We start from the raw sequence: 22,755 nt of genomic DNA on the forward strand, positions 1-22,755 counted from the left end.
CCAGAAGGAGAAGAGAAAAAGGGATAAAAACTTATCTGAAGAAATAATATTTAAAAACTTCTATACCATGGGGTGCTTATAAAAGACTCACTTTAGACCCAAAGACATACAGATATGAACAGACAGGTTACTAGAAACAAATGTGAATCATTAATCAAAAAACAATGAACACACAAAAGTTCAGGACTAGATGGCTTCATGTGAGAAACCTACCAAACATAAAAAGTAGAGTTAATACCTACTCTCCTCAAACTATTCGAAAAAAATAGAAGAGGAAGGAATGCTTCCAAATTAATTAGAAGAGTCCAGCACTACCCTGATACCAAAATTAGACAAATACACTACCAAAAAAAGGGAAAATTACAGACCAATATCCCTGCTAAATGCACATGCAAAATCCTCAACAAAATGTTAGCAAATTAAATTCAATAATACCTGGGGCACCTTGGGGACTCATTGAGTTAAGCATCTGCCTTCAGCTCAGGTCATGATCCCAGAGTGGGGAGATCAAGCCTTGTGTTAGGCTCAGTGGGAAGCCTGCTTATCTCTCTCTTTCTGTCTGCCATTCCCCCAGCTTGTGCTCTCTCTCTTCCTCTCTGTCAAATAAATAAATAAAATCTTTAAAATAATAAAACTAAATAAATTCAATGATACATTAAAGTGATAACTACAATCAGGTGGATTTTTTTCAGGGATGGAAGGATGGTTCAATATTTGCAAATCAATCAATATACTTTCAATACAATCATACTTTCTTTGACCCTCCATACTTTTCACATTATTTCTATTAACAAAATGAAGAATGAAAATCACATAATAATCTCAATAGATACAGAAAAACGCTCAATAGAGTGAACATAGAAAGAACATACTTCAATATAACAAATGCTATATATGACAAACCCACACGTAACATCATGAGGTGAAAAACTTAAAGTTTTTCATTTAAGTTCAACAACAAAACAAGGATATCCACTCTCATAGTACTAGAAGTTCTAGCCATAGCAATCAGACAAGGAAAAATAATAAAAGGTTTCAAAAGTGATGAGAAAGAAGTAAAACTGTCACTATTTGTAGGTAACATGATGCTATATATAGAAAACCCTAAAGACTCCACCAAAAAAACCCAAAACCTATTAGAATAAAGAAATAAATTCAGGGGCGCCTGGGTGGCTCAGTGGGTTAAGCCGCTGCCTTCGGCTCAGGTCATGATCTCAGGGTCCTGGGATCGAGTCCCGCATCGGGCTCTCTGCTCAGCAGGGAGCCTGCCTCTCTCTCTCTCTCTCTGCCTGCCTCTCTGTCTACTTGTGATCTCTCTCTGTCAAATAAATAAATAAAATCTAAAAAAAAAAAAAAAAAGAAATAAATTCAGTAAAGTTATGGGATACAATATATAAAAATTTGTTTCCATAAACTAATAACAAAGTAGCAGAAAGAGAATTTAAAAATATAATCCCATTTATAATTACACCAAAAAAAAAAAAATTAAAACCTAGGTTAAAGCCTCTGCCTTCGGCTCAGGTCATGGTCTCAGGGTCCTGGGATCAAGCCCTGCATCAGGCTCTCCACTCAGCAGGGAGCCTGCTTCCTCCTCCTCCTCTCTGCCTGCCTCTCTGCCTACTTGTGATCTCTCTCTGTCAAATAAATAAATAATATCTTAAAAAAAACCCTTGGAATAAATTTAACCAAGTCAAAGACCTATACTCTGAAAATCAAGATATTGATGAAAATGTATATGCCAACAAATTGGACAACATAGAACAAATGAATAAATTCCTTACATAATATAATCTTCCAAGGATTAATAAGGAAGAAATAGAAAATTTGAAAAGAACAATTACTTGTAAAAAACTGAATCAGTAATCAAAACACACTCAACACATAGAAATTCAGGATTAGATGGCTTCACAGGTTAATTCAAAAAACATTTAAAGAGTTAGTACATATACTTGTTAAACTGTTCAAAAAACTAGAAGAAGGAGGAATGATACCAAATTTACTCTGAGAGGGCAACATTACCCTGATAGAAAAACTACAGACCAGTATCTCTGATGAACAGGTATGCAAAAATCCTCAATAAAACATTAGCAAACTAAATTCAATAATAATTAAAATGATCATTCACCATAATCAAGCATGATTTATTAGAGAGATATAAAGATGGTTTAATATTTGCAAATCAATCAACATGATACACATTAACAAAATGAAGAATGAAAATCATATATCTCTTTCTCTCTCTAATCTCTGTCTTTGACTTCTCACTAAATGAAATACATATTCAACATTGTACAGTCAATTATAGACATGCTTTTTATGCAACACTTTGTGCTCAAATTTGCCCATAGTGGCCAATGGAAGCCCCTGCAAGCTGGCTCCTCATTCCTCTTGACACGCTCTCACTAGATCCTGGGTGCACCTTTGCTTTCTGGTACAAGAAGATATGCCAAAGTCAACTTGTATTTTCCCTATTTTAGATCTAGAATCAGTCTTTTTCCCCCAAATCCTTGGTTCCTCTTAGTGAAGAACTAAGTTCTGATTGCTAGATGTATTAGTTCTTTGTTGTATTAGTTTATTCTGAACGTCACTGACCTGTACCCACTAGATACCAGTAGCACTTTTCCAGTTATGACAACAAAAAATGTCTTTAAACATTGCCAATATTTCCTCGAAGGCAAAATCACTACTAGTTGAGAAGTACGGATTTACATGAATGAAAGCATTGTATGAATACTCTTGAGAGACTTGGTTTGTTCCTTTAATAATGTACACTGAAGATTTATTCAGTACAGAGATAGAACTTATTATGTTTTAAGATCTTATGGTATTCTCTTATGCAGCAGCATCCAGAGCTCCTTTAAACACCCTTTATGTCACCCCCCCATTACTGAACAGAGAAAAAATTTGTGCATATGTCCTTTTGTGCTTGTTGAGCTGTATCTTTAGGATATATTCCTAAAAATGGGATTGCCGAGTAAAAGGAAAAGAACTTGTGTAATTTTGTGGTATGTTGTGAAATTCCTCACAATGATATTTGTGTCATTTTCCATTCCCTCCAGTATTGTGTGAGAGTGCCTGTCTCATAACAGCTTTGTCAAAGCACTTTATTTCCTGGTGGGAGGAGAGATGGAGAAAGCCAGATAATATGGACTTAACTCATCAAACAGATGAGAAGTAGTATTTCCAAGAAGTCTTCCCAATCTCTCTTATTCAAGTGAAAGAGAAAAAATGCTTTTTATACATTTAAGGACCTTTTTGTTTTGTTTTCTTTGAAAATGAACTCCATATGTATGTCTTTTGTCTATTTTTTTCCTACTAGGTTTTTGGGTTTTGTCATCTCTATTTTTTTAGGACATTTTATATTTTAGGGAGAGTTTCTTTAATTTTGAGATACTTTCTAATTTGTTATTTGTATTTTGACTGCTCATGGTGATTTTGTGATGTAATTTCTTATTTCTTTTTTGTGTTTTTTTTAAATTGCATCTGGGTTTGAATCATGTGAGAAAAATTTTTTACACTTGCAGATTATTATATAATGAATTCACTTTTCATATTGCACTTGCTTAGTCTTATAGTTTATATTTTAGATCTATGTGGATTTTATTCAGGTATGGATATAGGTGTGTAATGAAGTTCTTGCTAGCCCTTATTTTTAAAGCCATTTACTAAAAAGCCCATTTGTTATGTAGTTATTTGATACATCACCTCTATCATATACATAATTTCCGTATATACATGATTCATTTTTCCAGTCTTCTACTCCATTTCACTAATGATAGCTAGTTTCTTGTTGTTATTGTTCTAAAATCACAGTTTTACACAGAGATTTTTAATAGTATGTTTTAATATATAGTGAGACTAATTCATCATTGCACTTCTTCAAGATGTTCCTGGCTAGTCTTATTTATTTTTCTCTATGAACTTGAAAATCAACATATCTAACATTAAAAAATTTTATCTAACATGACATTTTAAAATTTAAGTCTACTTGTGTCTCTTTTGGAAAACGTTAAATATTTCCTCACACAGATATTATACATTTCTTATTAAATATATACCTGGGTATTTTATCTTTTCAGTTCTATTATAAATGGAGTCTTACTAGCTCTTTATCAAGCTAGACTTTATTGAAATTATTAACTTTGGATTGTCAAAAGACACTATATAGAAACTAAAAAGACAAACCATAGATTAGGAGACAATATTTGTAAAGCCCATCTGATAAAAGGCTAGTATTCAGACTAGAGAATTTTCACAACTCAATAATAAGAAATCAAACAACCTAATTAAAGAAAAAAAAACAGGTAAAATATTTGAACAGACACTTCACCAATGAAAATGTAAGATTAAGGATGAAAAACAAGAACATGAAAATGTTCAGTATCATTCATTACTTACTAGTGAAACACAAATTAACACCACTGCATCATACCACTACACATCTGTTGGAAGGTCTATAATCAAAAGAAGTCAAAGGGCCTCACCTAACTCCAAATGCACTACTCCATGGTACCATGTTCCCAGAAGGAATACCAGAAATATCCAGTGAATAACACTGGCTACCACAGACAGCCTTCAAGGTCTACATGGTCACTTCTATTAACTACCCAAACCCAATTCTAAAACATTTCCCTCTTGCTTGCTGGTCCTCATACTTTCTTTGACCCTCCATACTTTCCACATTATTTCCAACTACTGGATTTTTATACCTGCAGTTTCCTCTGCCTTAATTTTTCTTCTCCAGTTTTCCCAATTCCATTCTACTTGTCTGAAGACACATTGACTCTTAGCTCTTGGCCTAAATTTTTCTTTCCTTTCAGAATGCCCATCACAAGTGGAATTTAATATTGATTGTGAAATCATGTCATGAACATCACTTCATCCACTAGCCCATAAAGCTCTGAGTAAGTGGAGATTCCACACTTTTACTGCATAATATCCTTAGCACCCAGCACAGTTCTGGCACCCAGAGCTGTGGTACCCATTCAACATTGGGTACCCATTCAACATTGTCCAATCACAATGTAAATAAATGAATAAACTAATTAAAATAGGTGGTTCACTGCATTTATTATGGCCTAGCAGTAATTAACACATGTGTGAATTAAGTGTGGAAAAAGCATGACAGTCCAGAAAACTGAGGGCAGAATCTTTAAAAATCTTTTTACTAAAAAACAAAAACAAACAAGCAAACAAACAAACAAAAAACCATTAGCCTCTCTCATGGGCTTTTAGTTCAAAGACTTGATAGAATATAAAGAAATGTCACCTTTTATAACTGAAACAAAGCAATTTTAATTATTGATAAATGCTAAGACAAAGATATCTCAAGTATACTAACAACTTAAATTATTACTTTACCTTGTGCTATCTCTAAATCCAATAGTCTCTAGAATCATAGCATATGGAGTGTTAAAATTTGAAGAGACAGACTTTAAAAAAAAAATCCAACTGACTTATTTTACAGGAAAGCAAGTAGGGCTAGTTTCCAGTTTGAAGATGACACTAAGCATATTTCTTCTGATTTCTAGTCTAGTGATGCTGTTTTTCTTCCCTCTTCATTTTAACTTACAGGCCTCACTTTTATCCTCCTGAAGTCCATTTCTAATTGTCTTTTTTCAAAGAATATTACTTCTTAGCCAAAACTGGTCTCATGACAGCTTACAACTAACATCAGGCAAATAATACACAAAATAATTTCTCTTGTATGTGCTCATTTTTTCCTTAAATAAAGTGGTAATTATTTAATGTATAACTTCTGTCTTTTTAAACTACTGGAAAATTATTAATTAACTAGATCAATTTCCTTACCATTGCTTCAGAATTATGGTTCCCAAATGCGGCAAAACTTTCAGGTCACAGATTCCCAGATATATCGCCTCCAATATTCTGAATTCTGAATACGGTAGATTTTGGATAACCTCTGGGAAGTCACAATGAAAAATAATAAAATTTTTTTAAAAAGTACTAAGTAATCCAAAAGCACAGCTAGGCTAGGAAACCACTGTTTTAGAGGATTATCAAATTTTGATATACTCTAAAGCTAATCTTATGAAACATATCTAGCCCAATCTAAAAAAAAAAAAAAAATTCATGATGGGTATAGAGTAATAGAATAAATGTATTACCTAAGCCTTTAAGGCTTTCTATTGGAGCACCCAATTATTTGCACATGCAAAATTTAGTACAAGGTGGATTGGTTGAACCAATAAAATAATCTAGAATGTGAAATGTCTAAGTCCTATATTATTCAGATTTAGAAAGCACCCCTTCTGACATTTCTTTCCGCTGCTTCACAAATGCCATCATCTTTATGACTGTAGCCTTTTTACTTTTCCTTACTGCTATTGCCTTCCTGCAGACTTTATAGCAGCTTTGACAGTCCCCCTCTTGATTCATTTAATCCCCCCTCCTTCTCTCTGCTGTCTTTTTCCTCCATCTATTTTAGGTTACAGGGGAGAGACAAGAAAATCACAGCCTAAAGGCTTTCAGAATTTAACGTTTTCACTCTATGGAATATATGAATCACCCACTTGCACATTCTGAGGTTTAGTTATTTGTTTCTTTTTCCAAAAGAAATTGTTTTTACAGATTGCAAAAACATTAATTTAGATATTGACTCTTTTTTGTGACACACTCCTCATCTGAAATTTCCCTTGCTCTCTGGTCAAACTCAAATATATTCACAATATATGGCCAACAAAATAAACCAAAACAAGGCTAATATGATACAAAGTCTTCAGTAGATAGCATCTTTAAATTACCACAGTTAAATGAATCTGGTCTTAGTGCATGGCTCCAGTACAATCCACTCACTAGCAGAAGTTCAAGACCCCATTCCAGGCTCAGCTCTGGAAAGGAGAAATGTCAGTATAGTTGAAGGCCAAGGATATTTTTCCACCAAGGTGCCAGCCAGGCCCTGAAGCTTATGACATTATGAAGGGTATAAACCCTTACATTATTAGGTGCTGTGCCCTCTATGGAATCTGCCATTTGGTCATTTTTTGGAAATCCGTTTCTCAGGAATATATTGGAGGTTGACCTAAAACTGGCCTGAGATACCTCTCAATAGCGAGGGCCCCTGGTATTTGCAATATCTAACCAGACCAGGAAGAGGACCGAGGTAGAAAGGCCAGCAGTAGATGATAAAACCAGCTGCTGAGGGGCGCCTGGGTGGCTCAGTGGGTTAAGCTGCTGCCTTCGGCTCAGGTCATGGTCTCAGGGTCCTGGGATCGAGCCCTGCATCGGGCTCTCTGCTCAGCAGGGAGCCTGCTTCCCTTCCTCTTTCTCTGCCTGCCTCTCTGCCTACTTGTGATCTCTCTCTCTCTCTCTGTAAAGTAAATAAATAAAATCTTAAAAAAAATTAATTAAAAAAAAATAAAAACATGGCTGAATATCAGGATCATTTAGAGCTTTAAGAAAGTGCCTACTTCTGGATGTAATAATGGTACTTATATTTAGAAATCCCTTCTATAGATAGATAAATACTCAAATCTATGATGAAGGGATATGAAGCTGGAGATTTACTTTAAAATACTCTTGCAAAAATACTGTGGAGGGACAGCAGATATGAATGCATTCACTGTGAATCATTACAGAAGCTGGAGAGGGTGATATGAATATTCTTTACATGATTCTGTGCACTTCTGTATGTGTTTGACATTTTCCAAAATAAAAAATGTTTTAACATATGATGAGAAAAGTAATAATATAAAAGTACAAATTTCCAGATCCACACCAGGACTTTGGTTCAGGGGACAGGCCCTCGGTGGGACGGTGCCCACTGTTGTGCACTGCACAATTCTAGGGTGTGCTTCATAGCCTTCCAAGATTTATAGCATCATTATACAGCTTCTCCAGAAGATGGCAGTAACTTCTCTTGAGAAAGGGGCTTCTTAGAATTCACACAAAGCCATCACTGGCCTGGAGGCAAGGTCAGTTCCCCAAATCTGAATCTGAAAATTTTAAGTCTGTTTGGACAATATGATGAACAAATAGGGTGGGGCCCAACTGGACTACAGAGAATGGCCCACCTCAGTACTCACTCAGCGCTTCTGCTGGGCTGGGCTGCGCCCCCTGTGATGTTTCTCAGCACCACTGCAGCAATCCTGGCCTGCCCTGACAGGCCAAGTCCCACCGCCTCCATCCTCACATGAGCAAGAAAGCCCAGGAGGGACAATTTAGAGAATGCGGGGATGCAGAGAATAAAACTCATCCACAAATGCACAGCCCAGAAATAATCAAAGCTAACATTTGTTATATACCTTTCAGTTTTCTCCTTCACGTGTGTTTTTAAATCTTTCACCCTTGGGGTGCCTGGGTGGCTCAGTCATTAAGCCTCTACCTCCAGCTCAGGTCAGGGCCCCAGGGTCCTGGGATGAGCCCGCATAGGGCTCCCAGCTCAGCGGGAAGCCTGCTTCTCCCTCCTCCACTCTCCCAGCTTGTGTTCCCTCTCTGACTGTCTCCCTCTTTTTCAAATAAATAAATGAAATCTTAAAAACAAAAATGTTTCTCTCTTCCCTCGCTAACAATTTAATTTTACTGCAGTTGCCAGGGAATCCTTTTAAAGTGAAAATTCAGATCTGTAAACTCCTGTGACCTGGTCCTCTCCCCTCTTCTTCTACAACTTCCCCACTTTTTTATCCATTTTATTCCACTCACCCTGGCTTCCCTGCTGTTCTTACAATGTATATACCAGGCAGGCTTCAGGGCCTTTGCACCTGCTGCTCCCTCTGCTTTGAAAGCTCCCCCTCCATGTGACTAACTGCATTTTTCTTTCTGCTCAAATGTCACCTGGTTAGGAAAGCGTTCCCTGGCTATCCCATTCTACTTCCTAACAAGTTCTCCCCAATCTCTTCCCCTCCTCTGTTTTCCTCTAGACAAATCCTTAGAGATATAAAACATTATTCCTTTTCTGTCTTTCCTTGGTTATGTGTAACCAATGAAAGCCTGTTATTGTTTGTTTTTGTTTGTTATGTTTCTTTGTTTCCAACTGCTGCATCCCTAATGGTGGGACAGTTTGGCTAAGAATAGATTCTCAACAAAGATTTGTGAGATGAATGCCTATCTCTGAAATCTAAGTGTCTCGATTAATTAACTCCAAAGAACAAGTTAACTTATTCACTAATGACTGCAGGCATTTTGCTGCAAATTTATTCAGGCTGGTGTTCCAGGAAGCCATGCTGCTCAAAACCAAACAATCCAAGGGAGCACCTAAGAAGCAGTCCCCTGACCTCATAAAAGACCGACAGCTCTTCCTTTAAAAATATTCGACGCTAATTTTTCCCCATGCTTTATGGCATGGTTTATATCTCCTCTAAAAAAATCATTTTCTCAGGAAAGCACTTCCAAACAGCTTTCTGAAAAACACTGACTTTGCCTTGGGGAACCACATGAGGGTGGAGGGCCCTTCCATTCACTGAGCACTTAGGTGGACTTCCTGATTTTCATAAAAGGTTGTCATTCCTAGCTCTTGTTCCTATGGTTTCTTAACCTGGGGATTAGCTCTCAGGCAGGAACACACAGAACCTCAACTCCCATGTCTGCATCAGCAGCACCCTCAAAGAGCTACTTGCAGAAAGATTCCCAGAAGGCATTCAACAGTCCTTTCATGTTTGAATTCTATCTTTGGACCAAGTGGCATCAGTAGAAGTCTCATATGCAGACCAGTCCAGAAAGCCCCTCAGCACACAGCCAGCCCCACAATACTATGTTGTAATATTCTGCCTTTAAATTTTACCTGAAGATTCTTATAAAAACCATTTGAAAGTAAAGTTATAGTATCTGAGAAATTTATTATAGAATTCAGTCAAAGGGAAAGTATTATTTCCTTTGAAGAATGGCTATGTTTCTTCCTTTGGGATAAAAATTATATTATAGTTGTGTTTCCATTTTTTGACCTCCCTGTCAGAAAACCTAGAGCACAATTTTAATCATAGCCACAATGCTAACCTTTAGTTGCCTTCTCCTTCCTTGCTGCCCCCAACTCCCTGTTCCTGATTTTCTACTTTCCATTTATCATTTCACTGCAAAGTTTTCCTATAAGCCATCTCAAAGCCACTATGGGAAAAACAAAAACAAAAAAAAAGCCACTATACAAAAATATAGGATATAAATAAACATAAATATCACCATTAGAACATCAATGAAGGGGTGCCTGGGTGGCTCACTCAGTCATTAAACATCTCCCTTCAAATCAGATCATGAGCCCAGCATCTTGGGATCCAGCCCCATATCGGGCTCCCTGCTCAGCGGGAAGCCTGCTTCTCCCTTGCCAGCTCCCCTGTGCTTGTGTTTCCTTTCTCGCTAGCTCTCTTTGTCATAAATAAATAAAATCTTAAAAAAAAAATTGGACATCAATGAATAAATTCAACCTGTTTCTAACCAATGGCTTGTAGGTTTTCTATGACAGAGACATTTAGGAAGCATGCTAGGAAGAATATTAGAATGTATCACCAGGTACAATAATGAATCTCCCCTGGAAATTTGAAAGAAAAGATTTGTGTCTACCTTCCTGAGGTGGTCTGAGGGCTGGATGGAAAGAGGAAAGATAAAATGACTCTAAAGGTTCTGTACTACTATGATTCTACGGTAGTCTGACATAATAGTGGACAACCAGGTGTCAAACACTACCAGCTACTCTAATGTAAAGAAGATGATTTAAAGATACACAGTGAGGGCTCACATTCAGATGGGATTTTCTACCATTGATCACACCGATGAGAAAGGCTTCAAAGCTTCGTTGGCCAAAGCTCAGGGAGGCCTGTGTCCATCTGGCTTCATAACAATCCTGAGCACAGGAGAACCCCAATCGCTACCAAAGTTTTCCCTATATAAATTGTCATGATTTTCACTACCTGGCTTCTAAGTCTCCAAAGGTCACTTTACCTGATAGAATATAACCCCCCACCAGAATTCCTCCTCTGAAGTATTCTTATTTAGCATCTTTGGGCAATTCAAAAAATAATTCATGGTAATTCTATTTAGTAATTTCATCCTGCTTTCACATTTATCCTCTTGTTTGTCTTACCACTTTTGTCTTAATACTTATCCTAATCCACCCTCTGAAAGATGCTATGCTGACCCTAGAAGTAGAGAGACCACGACCTTGCAGCCTCAGGCCTTCTGCTGGCTCACCAGCCTGCCGGGTTACGTGGCCAATCCGTGGCTTGTTTCTCTCCCCACATTTTCGCTCCAGAGAACATATACGTGAATGACATATTTGCTTTTACCCTTTCCTATGTGTCTCCTGGTGTTTTCTATTGTTGAGTTTCTGTTTACATTAGAAAGAAGTCCGAGGCAGAATCTGTTCCTGTTATTTGAAGGGTCTGTGAATCCATCTATAAGTACGCTTCGGGAGGAGGCCTGGAACGTTTCCCCAACTCGGTTGTTGAGTTCATAGTAGGCGACTGAGCACCAGTGCTGCGGCTCCTCGTAGCAAACTGGCCGGAAGTCTGGAAGGAAAAGAACCAGAGAGCACATCACTCCCGTCATGCCTGGCTTCCCGTCTCACGATCCCACCTGGACAACATTCATGCTCTTAACCAGGAGAGGTGCTGCAAGACAAAGATGCTCTCTGTGATCTCTCCAAACCTGTCCACTGATGGAAGATCTGTGTGGGGAGCTCATCTGGTCACCACACGTGCGGCACAGAGGCCGCGATCCTTGTGACTCTCCCATGGTTAGAGCATTTGTACTCATATGTATTAGTACTGAGGGGGTCTGACAAACAACAGTATGAACAGATTAATATAAATTCCATCACCCCGAGAGGAGACAGCTCCAGGGAAGGGGACAGGTTGCCTCCTCTCTATGTGTTAAAGATAACATATCACTGCCACTGGACTGAACAGAGTCCTGGTGACAAGAGTATCATTTTCCAAAAAACTAAGGCTGAAAAAATAATAGTTTGGATATGATGAAAACCAAATCAAAAATACTGGACAGGACTTAAAATTACTTAAGAAAGAAAAAAAGAAAAACTTCTACATAGATAGAGTCACATTCTCCATTGTATACATATGGAGTACTTATACAGCATAAGGTATTTTTAAAGACAGCACATGTTTCATCAGGATATCCATAAACGTTATGTTTTCACCTTAAATTTTTCAAAGTAATTAAGTTGCCAGTAACCAACCAAAGTTCAGAGTTCTTTCTTTGCCACACACTCTTTCTGTCTTTTGACTGATTATATTCGCTCTCTTTTCTTTGGATACCCGAGTAATTCTTGTATCTACGGTGTGTTCCTATGTGCACTGAAACATAAATTTATGAAACATAAATTAGGGGGTTATTATTTGATTTACAAAAGGACCTGTACTTGTAAAAGACTTCACCCCTACAGACTTAAAATCGTAAGCCTGTTAGACTCTCTACTCAGTGTGGTTCCTCTGCATCACCTGGGAGCGTGTGAGGAATGCAGATTCTTGGATCCCACCCCAGATCTAAGGAACCAAAATCTGCCTTTGTGTAAGATCCCCGTGCGGCTTACATGAACATTAAAACCGAGCAACATTTATTTACCTAGCCTATTTTAAGAAACAGATAAAATTCTGTAAAAACCCTATTTACATATTTATCTAGACCCTATTTGCATATTTGTGTGTGTTTACATATTCATGTGCATTTACATATTTGCATATATTTACATATTTATGTTGAGCTCCCCTCTAAGCTAAATCAAAGACACCGCTACAAAACTATAGTATAGGGGCGCCTGGGTGGCTCAGTGGTTAAAGCCTCTGCCTTCGGCTCGGGTCATGATCCCAGGGTCCTGGGATCGAGCCTCACATCGGGCTCTCTGCTCGGCAGGGAGCCTGCCTCTTCCTCCTCTCTCTCTCTGCCTACTTGTGCTCTGTCAAATAAATGAAAATCTTTAAAAAAAAAAAATTATAAAAAAAAAAACAAACTATAGTATAAACACAATGGGGATAAAATTGCTAACTTAAACACCCATTTCTGTACTAAACATCAAGAACTACAAGCGTCTAAATGTTAGGTTAGAATAAAAAATTAACTTACTCTAGCAACCAGGATGAAAAACTAACATTCACTCTATGGTGATGAGGAATGCCAAAGTCAGAATGCCAAGCCGTGCTCTCTGCCTCTTCAAGGACATGTGAAATAGCAGGCTAGCACATTTTGGTTTGTTTGTTTGTTTGTTTAATTTTGTTTTGTTTTGGGGTAATAGAAAATGCTCTTAGAAAACAGCTTCATTGAGGGACGCCTGGGTGGCTCAGTTGGTTAAGCAGCTGCCTTCGGCTCAGGTCATGATCCCAGCGTCCTGGGATCGAGTCCCACATCGGGCTCCTTGTTCTGTGGGGAGCCTGCTTCTCCCTCTGCCTCTGCCTGCCACTCTGTCTGCCTGTGCTCGCTCTCTCTCTCTCTCTCTGACAAATAAATAAATAAAATATTAAAAAAAAAAAAAAAAGGAAAGAAAACAGCTTCATTGAGCTATTCATCTACAAATTTACCTCCATTAAGGACAGACAGCACTAAATGACTATCAGCTGTGGCATCTATGGGTCAGCCATTCTGGGTCCTTGGGGTTCCTGTGGCCTGATAAGGCTGGGTGGTATGTCAACTAAAAGAAAGCAGTAAAACCGATACACTACACTAAGACAGCTCCAGCCTTCCTCGCTGTGAAACTCCTGGGCCTGGCGCATAGTGCTACTGCTGGAGAGAGACCAGTCACGTCATCAGGCTATTCTGCAGTGACACTGTAAGAAATCTGTTGTCCTGACATCCTCACTAAACGGTCAATTAGTTTTCCCACAGACTTGGGAGTTACCTAAAGAGTTTTAAGTTCCAATGACTTCATAAGATTTTCAAATCAAGGAGCTATTCTCCTAGCTTTCTCAATAGCGCAGGGGTCTGTTGCCCGGCTTTCAAAACAGAAAGTTAAACCTTCTTTGAGCTTAGTTTTCCAATTCCTCTGTTGCCATGGATGGTACAATGACCGCAGGGATGCGCAGTCTCTAAGATAGTTCCAAATGTGCCTCCAAAATGCACAACAGTGGAAACCTGATTATAACCTTATGCCCAAGGCATGCGGAGAAGAGCTCCTCTCCCCAAGTATCAGTTCCTATAATCGGGCAGTGATCATACCTAGGCAAATGCTGTGCATTCGGTAGATCAGATCTTAGGAGAAAGTAATTCACAACACAATAAAAACTCCTGCAGCAGACGAAAACCTCTTTAGTGAGAACCTCAGAATTACTGATTCCTCCTGTATACATTCCTAATGTCACTTCATAATCGTCTTGTTACATTAGCAGTGGGTAGAGTTCAGTGGCATAAAAAGTTGAATCAGTCTGCCTTTGTTGAAAACTGAATTTTGTCCATCCAAGTAGTTCCCACACTTAAGCATGCATCAAAGTCACCAGTGAAAATTGTTAAAGATGCAGTTTCCTGGTCCCACCCTCAGCAATTTGAGTCTGGAGATCAATGGCTGGATGTGGCCATGAACATTCCCCAGGCACTGCTGGCAATGCGAATGCAGACCACATCGTGCAACCACGGGTAAGACATTTTCCTGTGGGAAAATAAACTATGAGCCTGGCGAAAAAGTTATAGAGCAAGGTGGCTCTTCTGCAGGTCCCAGAGTACGTCTATCTGTAAAACTCAGGGGCTGCACACAGAGTTGCCATGTCACCATATCTGCTCCTAGGCATATGCTCAAAGGTGCTGAAAGCAAGGACTCAAGCAGATGCGTGCCTGCTAGTGTTTGGAGCAGCATTATCCACACCAGCCAAAAGGTGGAAATAGCCCAAATATCCATCAGTCAACAAATTTTTTTTTTTAATGTGGTGTATCTTTATTTTGGAATATTATTGTTTAATCACAAAAATGAAGTAAACGACACAGGCTAACAACATAGTTGAACTATGAAAACGCTATGCTAATTGAAATAAGCCAGACACAAAAAGACATATATTGTATGATTCCGTTTCTTTGAGGTACCTAGAATAAGCAAATTCACAGAGATAATAAGTGGACTGGAGGTTGCCAGGGGCAGGAGGAAAGGGCAGGGGAAGAACTGGGAGCTACTGCTAATAGGCACAGAGTTTCTGTTTAGGTGGATGAAAAAATTTTGGAAATAGATGGTGAGGATGGTTGCACAGAACTGTGAATGCGCTTAATGCCACTGGATTGTACACTTAAAATGGTTAAAATGTCCAACTTTATGAGATATATATCTTACCACAACTTTAAAAATTAATAAGTGAAAATCACTACATTGCACACTTTAAGTGTGTAAACTGTATGATATATGAATTATATCTCAATAAAGCTGGTAAAAGAAATAAGGTGCTGAACTATTAAATTTCAGAATCTCCTTTTAGTTTCACTTATCGATGGGTCTGTTTTGCAGGTTGTATTTTGCTGTTAATCATTCAGAAAATAATTATTTTCTTTGAAATTAAAAGAGCCATTCCCTCTATGAAAACGAACCAGCTTCTGCAGAGGTGTTGGGGTCTGTCCTTCATGGGTGGGAAGAGGGGAAAAAACATCAAACTTTGAGTTTCACCAGTGCAGGATATGTTACAGCACAGATATGTTTCAAGTAAACAGGTGTTCTGTGACATAATTATCCTCCTGTCCCTTAACCTTGGCTCTGTCCTCAAATGACTTCTCTTCCTGTTGTGTCCCTCTCTTGGTGAATCCAGCTCCTTGTAAGACAGCAACCATCTCCTCCCCACTGAGTGGATGACTCCTGAGCTCCCTCCCAGAGTCTCTGCCTTCACCCCCGCATCAAGTTCTATTGAGTCTGTCTCCTCAAAATCCTTGTCTTTTTCCCCTCCCCACATCCCTTTCTTAGTTCAGGTCCTTACCGTTACTTGTCCGGACTGTGACAGCCTCATTGCTTACTTACATGATTGTTCTCAACAGCTACTGCCTCCTGAAGGTCAGAGACTCTTGTCAGACTCAATCATCATTGTACCTCTCGCAGTAGCACAGTGCCCGGCACTTAGTAGATGCTCTGCCATTACTTATTGTCTCAGTAACATCAAGAGCTATAACCCTAGGCTCTGACCCAGTTCCAAATGCCTGTGTGGTGATTTGTTTACTCTGCAATCAACTGATGAGCAAGCACTGTGTTTTAGGACCTGCGCTACATATAAAAAAGAGAAGATGACTGGCAGTTGAATGGGGGGGAGGAATATATAATGAGGAATTATATAACAGAGTGTGATAAATGCAATAGTAGATGTGTATGAAAATAGTAGCTGTATTGCTGATGGAGCAAAAGGCAGAACTGAATAATTCAGAAAGGAAGGGGCACCTCCTTTTCTGTCTTCCCACATTTTATAAGTTCTATGAGGACAGGGACATTTTTTACCCATCTTTGAATTCTCCTTCCAGCTCCCCAAGGCAATGCTTGTATATAATAAGTGTTCCATAAATATCCGTTAAATAAAGGAATATATGAACACATGAATGAGGCAGATTGTAACATTTAGCGCCAGATGAGTTTAGGCTGGCCTCTAAGAATTTGTCGCTCAGGATATGATTCATCTCACACTCAAGAGGTGCATGTAAATCTCTTCTTCATGATCTAACTTGGACCCACTTTATAGGAGCGGCGGCATGTGCAACTGTGACAATGTGCTTGATTCTCCCTTTTGCACAGGATGTCCCTTCCATTGGCTTTTTCAGTTCAGCAAACGTTTACTGACTAGCTCTGTCTTCAAGATGCTGTGCTGGCTTCACACAGCACAAAAGGAGAAGCACAGGCTAGGTGGGGCCCAACTCTGCCCCGGGGACGTTAAGCATTCATCTTTTGGAGGCTGGGACTCCCTGTGTTTACTGAAAGAGACAGCCAAAGAAAAGGCCAAGCATGGACCCCTCACGTTGCTTACCCTCAGGTCAAGTCTTTCTCCTTGGGTTAGAGAAGTATTTGATCATCTTATTTCTGCCACCTTACAAAAAAATCCCTGGAAAGTCCCAGAGATGCTGTTCAAATCCGTTTAGCATCTTCCAGAGGGTGAGAGCCAGAAACCAGAGCAAAGATATGTGTAGCTCTAGGATAACTGCTCCCAACTGGCCCTGATCTTAGAGGTGGGTGGGTCCGAAGGCCCACAGGACATGGCCATGTAAACGGCAAAGTTCCATATGAATGTGAGTAACAGTGACAGTAATTAGGATGGTCCCACCATAACTGATTGCGTTGGGTCAAACTCCACGTAGAGGGACAGCAGCTTTCACTGACCTGAGTGTTGATAGGGGCTCTCTGGCTCCGAAGGACTCTCTGGGGAGTGAGGGTAGCCAGCGGTGCACGGGGACTGTGTGAACACGTGCCCAGGTCCTGGAGAGGGAGGGAAGGCCGAGCACGGAGGCTGCTGGAAAGAGTCTGGATAGGTGGCGTTGTGCGGCATGAGAGGCTCACTGTGGAGGGAGGCACTGCGGAACTTGGCCAGAAGGCTGAGCTGGGGGTTATATTCACTGTGCCTTGGCACGAGGACGGGAGGCAGCACTAGGATAAGAAAGGAACCAGTGGATTAGAATTGAGCTTTGGCTCCTCGGCACAAAATCCAGTGGACGCTTACTCTTTGTGTCTGCCCATTTTCTTCATGATAAAGCTCTGTTTTCTGGGAACTGCCCACCCACCATTCTTTGTGCTTATTGTAAAGCTGTCAATTAAGGTTCCGTCGTTTCCCAGAAAGTGAGCTGGTAAAGCAAACTAAACACCAGTGTTTAGTACTTAAACACTCTTGCAAACTGAATATTAAGCAGAGTATCACAGTAAAAAGTTTAGAGGAGAATCATTCTGAGGTCAGCACACTAAAGAGACTGCCTATTCATTCCTACCACAGAAATTACCAGAACTGCCCTATTATCTGGCCTTCTGCAGGACTAATTGTTTGTGTCTTCTTTTGATTCTGCCAATAAAGTGGTTTGGTTTTTTTAAAAGGCAAAATTGGTTTCTAAGTGATGCCCAGAATATTTTTCTTTCAGAGACCATGTTGAATTATTCAGACAGGCAGCCTAGTGTTGCTAAAGTTTAAAAAAAAAAAAAAAGAAGAAGAAGAAGAAAAGAAAAGAAAAGAAAAAATCTACTTGTCTTTATCAGAAAGCTCTTAAAGGTACCTAAAAATGACTAAGTAAAAGATAAACAGAGAGTAATACAAAGCAAATCAGTAAAAGATAAGCATCAATAAAAAAAACTTATAAACAAAGCCCTATGTGTGTTTTTTCTGGGTTCCACATTAAAAAAAAAAGTGGTTTTGATCCTGATTCTATACAAAATGTTAGGAATGGATGCAATTTTCAAGGGCAAGTATTATCCAGGCATTCCTAGTTCTTACGGACTTCTAAAGTGTCAGAGTGCCTGGCACAAAGAAGATAATCAATAAATGTGGTACAACCTGTGACCAAAGTAAGTTCCAGAAAGAGAAGCAGAGAAAACAAGGAGGAAGTGGTCAAAGGCAATTGCAAAGCTCTTCTAAGGGAAAATAATCCTTACCCCCAGCTGCCAAAATGGAAATCAATTGAAGAGCCAAAAATAAATAAATAAATAAATAAACTACAAGATAGATATCAGACATTTAAAAAGAGGAAGAAAGAAGTTAATATAAATTAGCTAAGTCCTCATCTTTTGTATTAGTCAATGAAATTACCTGAAGGTGAAAGGTTCAGAAACAGATATATAAGCATATTATATAGGATTACCTCCATAATTTTTAGTAATTAATGTATAAACATATCGTCTACATGTATAAATATATTATCTAGAGTTATCTCCATAATTTTTAGTAATAATGGAGGGAACAAAAAAAGAACTAACCAAGAATGATTAAGAGAAGTTGTTTCTGGAGATGGATGGGGTAGCTCTTGTTTTTAATAATATTACTGGTTTGTTACCACATGCAAGTATTGATAAAAACTTTGATAAAAAGTAAATGTTTTGGAATAAACAGATGACAACAATAGCGATAAAATAACAATAACATCAATCACAAAGTCTACCACTTCTCTGCCATCATACGTTTATCTCTTTCCTAACAAGCAAGTTAGAAAATAAACTCAAACAGGTAAATGAAGTTTTAAAACTAAACCACCCCAGCTGAGGGTGGCAGAGAAACAAATGAATTCTTCCCCCTTAAAAACCCAGTGTATGTGTCTATGTGTATAATGTATGACATTACAGAACTCTCCACATCATCATCTAAAAATGAGCTGGATGATAAGCCATCACTTCCTTTTATGTGTTCCATGAGTATGTGGGAACAAAAAGATGACCTGATTCATGAAAGGCGGGGGGGCCAACAGAGTCCATGGTATATGGCCCGGAAGGGGGGGCCCAACAGAGTCCATGGTATATGGCCCGGAAGGGGGGGCCCAACAGAGTCCATGGTATATGGCTGTTCTGTGGGGAGCCTGCTTCTCCCTCTGCCTCTGCCTGCCACTCTGTCTGCCTGTGCTCGCTCTCTCTCTCTCTCTCTGACAAATAAATAAATAAAATATTAAAAAAAAAAAAAAAAGGAAAGAAAACAGCTTCATTGAGCTATTCATCTACAAATTTACCTCCATTAAGGACAGACAGCACTAAATGACTATCAGCTGTGGCATCTATGGGTCAGCCATTCTGGGTCCTTGGGGTTCCTGTGGCCTGATAAGGCTGGGTGGTATGTCAACTAAAAGAAAGCAGTAAAACCGATACACTACACTAAGACAGCTCCAGCCTTCCTCGCTGTGAAACTCCTGGGCCTGGCGCATAGTGCTACTGCTGGAGAGAGACCAGTCACGTCATCAGGCTATTCTGCAGTGACACTGTAAGAAATCTGTTGTCCTGACATCCTCACTAAACGGTCAATTAGTTTTCCCACAGACTTGGGAGTTACCTAAAGAGTTTTAAGTTCCAATGACTTCATAAGATTTTCAAATCAAGGAGCTATTCTCCTAGCTTTCTCAATAGCGCAGGGGTCTGTTGCCCGGCTTTCAAAACAGAAAGTTAAACCTTCTTTGAGCTTAGTTTTCCAATTCCTCTGTTGCCATGGATGGTACAATGACCGCAGGGATGCGCAGTCTCTAAGATAGTTCCAAATGTGCCTCCAAAATGCACAACAGTGGAAACCTGATTATAACCTTATGCCCAAGGCATGCGGAGAAGAGCTCCTCTCCCCAAGTATCAGTTCCTATAATCGGGCAGTGATCATACCTAGGCAAATGCTGTGCATTCGGTAGATCAGATCTTAGGAGAAAGTAATTCACAACACAATAAAAACTCCTGCAGCAGACGAAAACCTCTTTAGTGAGAACCTCAGAATTACTGATTCCTCCTGTATACATTCCTAATGTCACTTCATAATCGTCTTGTTACATTAGCAGTGGGTAGAGTTCAGTGGCATAAAAAGTTGAATCAGTCTGCCTTTGTTGAAAACTGAATTTTGTCCATCCAAGTAGTTCCCACACTTAAGCATGCATCAAAGTCACCAGTGAAAATTGTTAAAGATGCAGTTTCCTGGTCCCACCCTCAGCAATTTGAGTCTGGAGATCAATGGCTGGATGTGGCCATGAACATTCCCCAGGCACTGCTGGCAATGCGAATGCAGACCACATCGTGCAACCACGGGTAAGACATTTTCCTGTGGGAAAATAAACTATGAGCCTGGCGAAAAAGTTATAGAGCAAGGTGGCTCTTCTGCAGGTCCCAGAGTACGTCTATCTGTAAAACTCAGGGGCTGCACACAGAGTTGCCATGTCACCATATCTGCTCCTAGGCATATGCTCAAAGGTGCTGAAAGCAAGGACTCAAGCAGATGCGTGCCTGCTAGTGTTTGGAGCAGCATTATCCACACCAGCCAAAAGGTGGAAATAGCCCAAATATCCATCAGTCAACAAATTTTTTTTTTTAATGTGGTGTATCTTTATTTTGGAATATTATTGTTTAATCACAAAAATGAAGTAAACGACACAGGCTAACAACATAGTTGAACTATGAAAACGCTATGCTAATTGAAATAAGCCAGACACAAAAAGACATATATTGTATGATTCCGTTTCTTTGAGGTACCTAGAATAAGCAAATTCACAGAGATAATAAGTGGACTGGAGGTTGCCAGGGGCAGGAGGAAAGGGCAGGGGAAGAACTGGGAGCTACTGCTAATAGGCACAGAGTTTCTGTTTAGGTGGATGAAAAAATTTTGGAAATAGATGGTGAGGATGGTTGCACAGAACTGTGAATGCGCTTAATGCCACTGGATTGTACACTTAAAATGGTTAAAATGTCCAACTTTATGAGATATATATCTTACCACAACTTTAAAAATTAATAAGTGAAAATCACTACATTGCACACTTTAAGTGTGTAAACTGTATGATATATGAATTATATCTCAATAAAGCTGGTAAAAGAAATAAGGTGCTGAACTATTAAATTTCAGAATCTCCTTTTAGTTTCACTTATCGATGGGTCTGTTTTGCAGGTTGTATTTTGCTGTTAATCATTCAGAAAATAATTATTTTCTTTGAAATTAAAAGAGCCATTCCCTCTATGAAAACGAACCAGCTTCTGCAGAGGTGTTGGGGTCTGTCCTTCATGGGTGGGAAGAGGGGAAAAAACATCAAACTTTGAGTTTCACCAGTGCAGGATATGTTACAGCACAGATATGTTTCAAGTAAACAGGTGTTCTGTGACATAATTATCCTCCTGTCCCTTAACCTTGGCTCTGTCCTCAAATGACTTCTCTTCCTGTTGTGTCCCTCTCTTGGTGAATCCAGCTCCTTGTAAGACAGCAACCATCTCCTCCCCACTGAGTGGATGACTCCTGAGCTCCCTCCCAGAGTCTCTGCCTTCACCCCCGCATCAAGTTCTATTGAGTCTGTCTCCTCAAAATCCTTGTCTTTTTCCCCTCCCCACATCCCTTTCTTAGTTCAGGTCCTTACCGTTACTTGTCCGGACTGTGACAGCCTCATTGCTTACTTACATGATTGTTCTCAACAGCTACTGCCTCCTGAAGGTCAGAGACTCTTGTCAGACTCAATCATCATTGTACCTCTCGCAGTAGCACAGTGCCCGGCACTTAGTAGATGCTCTGCCATTACTTATTGTCTCAGTAACATCAAGAGCTATAACCCTAGGCTCTGACCCAGTTCCAAATGCCTGTGTGGTGATTTGTTTACTCTGCAATCAACTGATGAGCAAGCACTGTGTTTTAGGACCTGCGCTACATATAAAAAAGAGAAGATGACTGGCAGTTGAATGGGGGGGAGGAATATATAATGAGGAATTATATAACAGAGTGTGATAAATGCAATAGTAGATGTGTATGAAAATAGTAGCTGTATTGCTGATGGAGCAAAAGGCAGAACTGAATAATTCAGAAAGGAAGGGGCACCTCCTTTTCTGTCTTCCCACATTTTATAAGTTCTATGAGGACAGGGACATTTTTTACCCATCTTTGAATTCTCCTTCCAGCTCCCCAAGGCAATGCTTGTATATAATAAGTGTTCCATAAATATCCGTTAAATAAAGGAATATATGAACACATGAATGAGGCAGATTGTAACATTTAGCGCCAGATGAGTTTAGGCTGGCCTCTAAGAATTTGTCGCTCAGGATATGATTCATCTCACACTCAAGAGGTGCATGTAAATCTCTTCTTCATGATCTAACTTGGACCCACTTTATAGGAGCGGCGGCATGTGCAACTGTGACAATGTGCTTGATTCTCCCTTTTGCACAGGATGTCCCTTCCATTGGCTTTTTCAGTTCAGCAAACGTTTACTGACTAGCTCTGTCTTCAAGAT

At 39.4% G+C, this 22,755-nt stretch overlaps 1 protein-coding gene across 1 annotated transcript in view; it reads right to left on the bottom strand.

Annotated features, from left to right (window-relative positions):
- LOC111158545 (SMAD family member 9) overlaps positions 1-22,755 on the bottom strand; it is a 42,436-nt gene that overhangs the window by 9,704 nt on the left and 9,977 nt on the right. The window contains exon 4 of the mRNA XM_022520640.1: positions 11,232-11,453. Within this exon, the coding sequence (XP_022376348.1) occupies positions 11,232-11,453 (222 nt within the window). The remainder of the gene's footprint in view (positions 1-11,231; positions 11,454-22,755) is intronic.

This window comes from Enhydra lutris, unplaced genomic scaffold, assembly GCF_002288905.1.
Source record: "Enhydra lutris kenyoni isolate GAN:26980312 unplaced genomic scaffold, ASM228890v2 scaffoldscaffold60, whole genome shotgun sequence".
Taxonomy (NCBI): Eukaryota; Metazoa; Chordata; class Mammalia; order Carnivora; family Mustelidae; genus Enhydra; species Enhydra lutris.